Below are 4,499 nucleotides of genomic sequence, written 5' to 3' on the forward strand. Positions count from 1 at the left end.
GGGGCTGTGGGGCTGTGCTCTGGGGGCTGTGGGGCTGTGCTCTGGGGGCTGTGGGGCTGTGTCCTGGGGGCTGTGGGGCTGTGCTCTGGGGACTGTGGGGCTGTGTTCTGAAGGCTCTGTGCCCTGCTCTGTGTTTGCAGCTGGCTGAGCTCAGGGGTGTCCCCCGAGGCCTCTACGACGGCCCCGTGTGCGAAGTGTCGGTGACACCGAAGACGGTCACGCCGGCGTCCTCAGCCAAGACCTCCCCTGCCAAACAGCAGGCACCCCCCGTGAGGAACCTGCACCAGTCTGGGTTCAGCTTGTCTGGTATGGGATTTCATGAGGCTGAATGGTTTATTGCTGTGAAATCACGGAATTGCAGCTGGTTTGTGCTCCTGTGCTCGGAATGAATTCTGCTGGAACAGGGAGGCAGCGGGAGAGGCTGTGGGGTGTGTTTAGCTGGGAGGTGTCATCCCTTTGGGAAGGAAGAAGAGCAGTGCAGGAGCTGTCATAAGGTCCTGCTGCTTCTCATGGCATGGCATGAATGCTGAGCACCCCAGGGCATGCTGGGCTCCACATCTGGATGTCTGGAGAGGGCAGATCAGGGAATCCCAGTGTGGTTTGGGTTGGAAGGGACCTTAAATCCCACCCAGTTCCAACCCCCTGCCATGGGCAGGGACACCTTCCACTAGCCCAGGTTGCTCCAAGCCCCGTTCAGCCTGGCCTTGGACACTTCCAGGGGTGGGGCAGCTTCTCTGGGAATTCCATCCCTGCCCCTCATCACCCTCACAGGGAAGAATCTTTCCCAATATCCCATCTAACCCTGCTCTCTGTTAGTTTGAAGCCATTCCCCCTTGTCCTGTCTCTCCAGGCCCTTGTGTTTAAAAGTGAGAATTTTCTAAGAGGCTGGCAAGGTCTGTTTTTCAGGTGTCACCAACTTCAGCAGAGCTTTGCCAGCTGGGACCAGCTGTGGATCCGGGATGGGGCAGCTTGGATTTCTCAGCTGCTCTTCCAGTGCAGGAAGGGCAAACTATAAAAAGGGATAAGAAGGCTCCCTAAAGGAAGAGCATTTAACCAACCCTCCCTGTGCAGGGCTGGGTGGTTTAAGTGTTCAGGGCAGAGAGGTTATTGATGCAGAACAGTTTTCAGCAGAATTAAGGCACTGGGAACCAGTGGGAGCTTTTCCTCCAAGTACAAAATCATGGAATCATGGAAAAGCCATTTAAAGTCATCAAGTCCAACCATAACCCAGCACCACCACTAACCCACGTCCCCAAGTGCCACACCCACATGGGTTTGGAGCACTCCCAGGGTTGTTGACTCCCTCTCTCTCCCCCCCACAGGGGCACAGATCGACGACAACATCCCGCGCCGCACGACCCAGCGCATCGTGGCACCGCCGGGCGGACGTGCCAACATCACCAGCTTGGGCTAAGGACCCTCCCCTCCTGTGCCCACCAGGCAAACCAGGGGGCCAGGGCACCTGGAGACCCTTCTTGATTCTTTTAGAGCCTGTGACAGTTACTGCGGGCAACCAGTGAGGGGGGGCTGAAGTAAAAGCGCCTCTTTCAGTCCCCTCAGATTTCCCTCCTCATCTTCACCGACCCCCTCTCACTTCCCCCCTTACACATTTAAAGAAATAAACCCTGTTTTGGCACCTCTGACATGCAAGAGTAAATGTAAAGAGGGTATTTGAGATATGTGGCCTCTGTCCCATTCAGCATCTTTCTTTTAATAAAGGAAGGATAAAGTGAATTTCCCGGGAGCTGCCTTTAAGACACACACACACAAAAGAAAAAAAAAAAAAAAGAATAAAGAAATAATAAATGTAAAAAAAAAAAAACTTTTTTTTTTTTTTTTTTTTTTTTAAGAAAAATGTCAAGCAGAAGAGTAGTTCAAGGGTTTTAAACTGGATATTCTGTAGGGTTCTGTGTTCCAGCAGGATAGTCAGGCAAGCACAGAGGGACACGGATCCCAGGCCTGCCCGTGGCTGTTCCCAGCACCACCTTTGAGGTCACTGGAGAGCTGTTGCTGCCAGGAGAGAGAAACAGGACCCAGCACTAGGAATTCACAGAGAACATCACCCCGGCCACTGGGTGAGCCACAATCCTTGGGGACTTCTGTTGGGTTCCTTTGTTTCCTTGATTTCTTTTTTCTTCTGGATTTCGCTGCAACTTGGGTCCTTGAGGCAACTCGTGGTGGTTTTTTTTTTTCTGTACCGTTTGTGTGTGTGTGTTTTTAACACGTTTTGTACCATTGTGTTTACGAAGCCTTATCTGAGAACTGGGAATAATCTCCCTGTTCTTCCTGAACCTCATCCAAGTCACAGACTCCCGCCAGTGTCACTGCCACTGCCACCCTGGTCCTTCAGGTGTCCCTTGGTTGCCTCATTCCAGCCATCGCTTGCCACGTAGCTGCAATAGGTCATGGAGCAGGTCCATGAGCTCTGATCTTCACCTCAGCCCACCAGGTCTTGAGCTGGTGCAAACAGAGGAGCTGGACACCACCTGAGCTGCTGGGATGGAGCGTTTGGAGAAGTTTTTAGCAGTGAGTTGGTCTCTCGGTGCTGGAGGTGGATCTCCACGAGCAGGGGGCTGTGGGCAAAGAGCAGCGGGCTGGTTGAAAGGTTTCCGTGGCAGAAACCCCCTCCCTGGCCATCAGTGAGAGGTTATTTAAAGCTTTGTGAGAGCTTATCTTTAGCTCCCATCCAAAGAGTGGTCAGGGGGTGTTGCCTGAGCATCTGTGGCAATTCCAGTCGGGGAGCAGAGGCCCAGCTGTTGGAACTGGGAGCCCCGGAGCAGCTCGCTGGGCCCACAGCAGCTGAGAATCTCCTGGACGTGGGGTGAGTGTCCCAGCCTCTCATTCCTGCAGGAATCTGTGCACATATCCATGGGAAGGCCTGGCTGTTCCCCACCCTTTGCAGATTCCTCAGATTTGAGCGACCATCAGTGGTCCTTAAACGAAGGGAGGAGCCCCAGCTTTTTGGGGCAGGCAGGGGGATCTGGGCCTTAAACCACCCCCTGGGGCTGAAGGTCTTTTAGCCCTGGGACTGGAGGCTTGTTTTCAGGACATGGAGGGTAAATCTGCACCATCAGATTCCCATTTTTCCCCAGCTGGAGGGCTGGGCAGTCCCAAGGCCTTGGCTCTGAGCACAGGGAGCTTTGCCACCCCCGTTACCTCCACTCTCTGCCTGCCCTGGCACTTGGCTGCATCTTCTGCTTTTCTCTTCTCTTTGTACTTTGCCACCTGCATTGTTTTTTCATAGTTGTGAGTGTTTTCTTAAATGGTGTTTACAGGTTCTTTTAGGAAGAAGAAAAGTTGTATGAAGGCTTTTAAACAAATACCAAATTTGTTGTCATGAAGTATCAAAGCTGGGATTTGCAAAGGATCTGGAAGCTCCTTAGGTACCCAAACCCTCCCAGCTGCAGCACCTGATTCCTTTAGACCCCTCTGAACACAAAAGTTAAGAAAAACTTTGCCATTATTCCTCCCTGCATTTTGCATTTAGGTTCAACTCTTGGGTCTTTTTAGTTTTGCATAAGGAGTTTGCACTTTGTTTGTTAAGTAATCCGTGAACTTAATATATATTGCAGCTATTTTCATTATTTTTTTTTTTCGGTTATTTTTTTCTTTTTTTTTTTGTCACCTGTATGTTAAAAATCAATTTGAAACGAGTTGGGGAGAAAAAAAAAAAAAAGAATTGCAGTTTCAATTCTACGAAACACTTGCGGCTCTTCAGTATTCACTTAAGTCTTCCTTGTTTGTTTTTTTTTTTTCCTTCACTGACTCATGATGACTTTTTAAGTTTTAAATTTGTTCTTGAAAGGAAAAAAAAAATCACAAAAAAAAAAAATAAAAAAAAAAAAGGTAGGATTTAATACTAGCTGGATTTAACCCTTGGATTTGTGATTGTGAACCATGAGTGGAGGAGCTGTAAGTGCTAAAGCTGATCATGTGTGTAGACCAAGAGAAGTCCTGGTATTTGACCATTGTCTCAATGGCAAAAACAACCCCACCCCAACCCCAAGTCTTGTGTTTTATTCCTGAAGAACTCCGTGTTATATTACCATGGGAACTCCTAATAAAGACAAAATGTTGTTGTTTCAGTAGGTGCCTCTGTGTCTCCAGGTGATGGGTGTTTGTGTCCCTGCAGTCCTGGGCTGGTGCCTCCAGCACATCCAGACTGAGCTCTCAATTTGGGGTGATGGAGCTCTGAATTTGGGGATGATGGAGCTCTGAATTTGGGGTGATGGGGCTCTGAATTTGGGGTGATGGAGCTCTGAATTTGGGGTGGTGGAGCTCTGAATTTGGGATGATGTAGCTCTGAATTTGGGTATGATGTAGCTCTGAATTTGGGTATGATGGAGTTCTGAATTTGGGGTGATGGAGCTCTGAATTTGGGGTGATGGAGCTCTCAGTTTGGGGTGATGGGGCTCTGAATTTGGGATGGTGGAGCTCTCAATTTGGGCAATGAAGCTCTCAATTTGGGGATGATGGAGCTCTGAATTTGGGGATGATGG

General features: G+C 49.7%; 1 protein-coding gene across 3 annotated transcripts in view; it reads left to right on the top strand.

Moving 5' to 3' along the window:
* The window catches only part of DPYSL2 (dihydropyrimidinase like 2), a 59,078-nt gene extending 54,993 nt beyond the window's left edge, over nt 1-4,085 (top strand). For all 3 annotated transcript variants that reach the window (XM_027665206.1, XM_027665207.1, XM_027665208.1), the window contains exons 14-15: nt 141-306; nt 1,323-4,085. In XM_027665206.1, the coding sequence (XP_027521007.1) occupies nt 141-306; nt 1,323-1,414 (258 nt within the window). In that variant the 3' untranslated portion in view covers nt 1,415-4,085. The remainder of the gene's footprint in view (nt 1-140; nt 307-1,322) is intronic.
* The last annotated feature ends 414 nt before the right edge of the window (nt 4,086-4,499 follow it).

The sequence above is a fragment of the Corapipo altera genome, unplaced genomic scaffold (assembly GCF_003945725.1).
Source record: "Corapipo altera isolate COAL_440 unplaced genomic scaffold, ASM394572v1 171, whole genome shotgun sequence".
NCBI lineage: Eukaryota > Metazoa > Chordata > Aves > Passeriformes > Pipridae > Corapipo > Corapipo altera.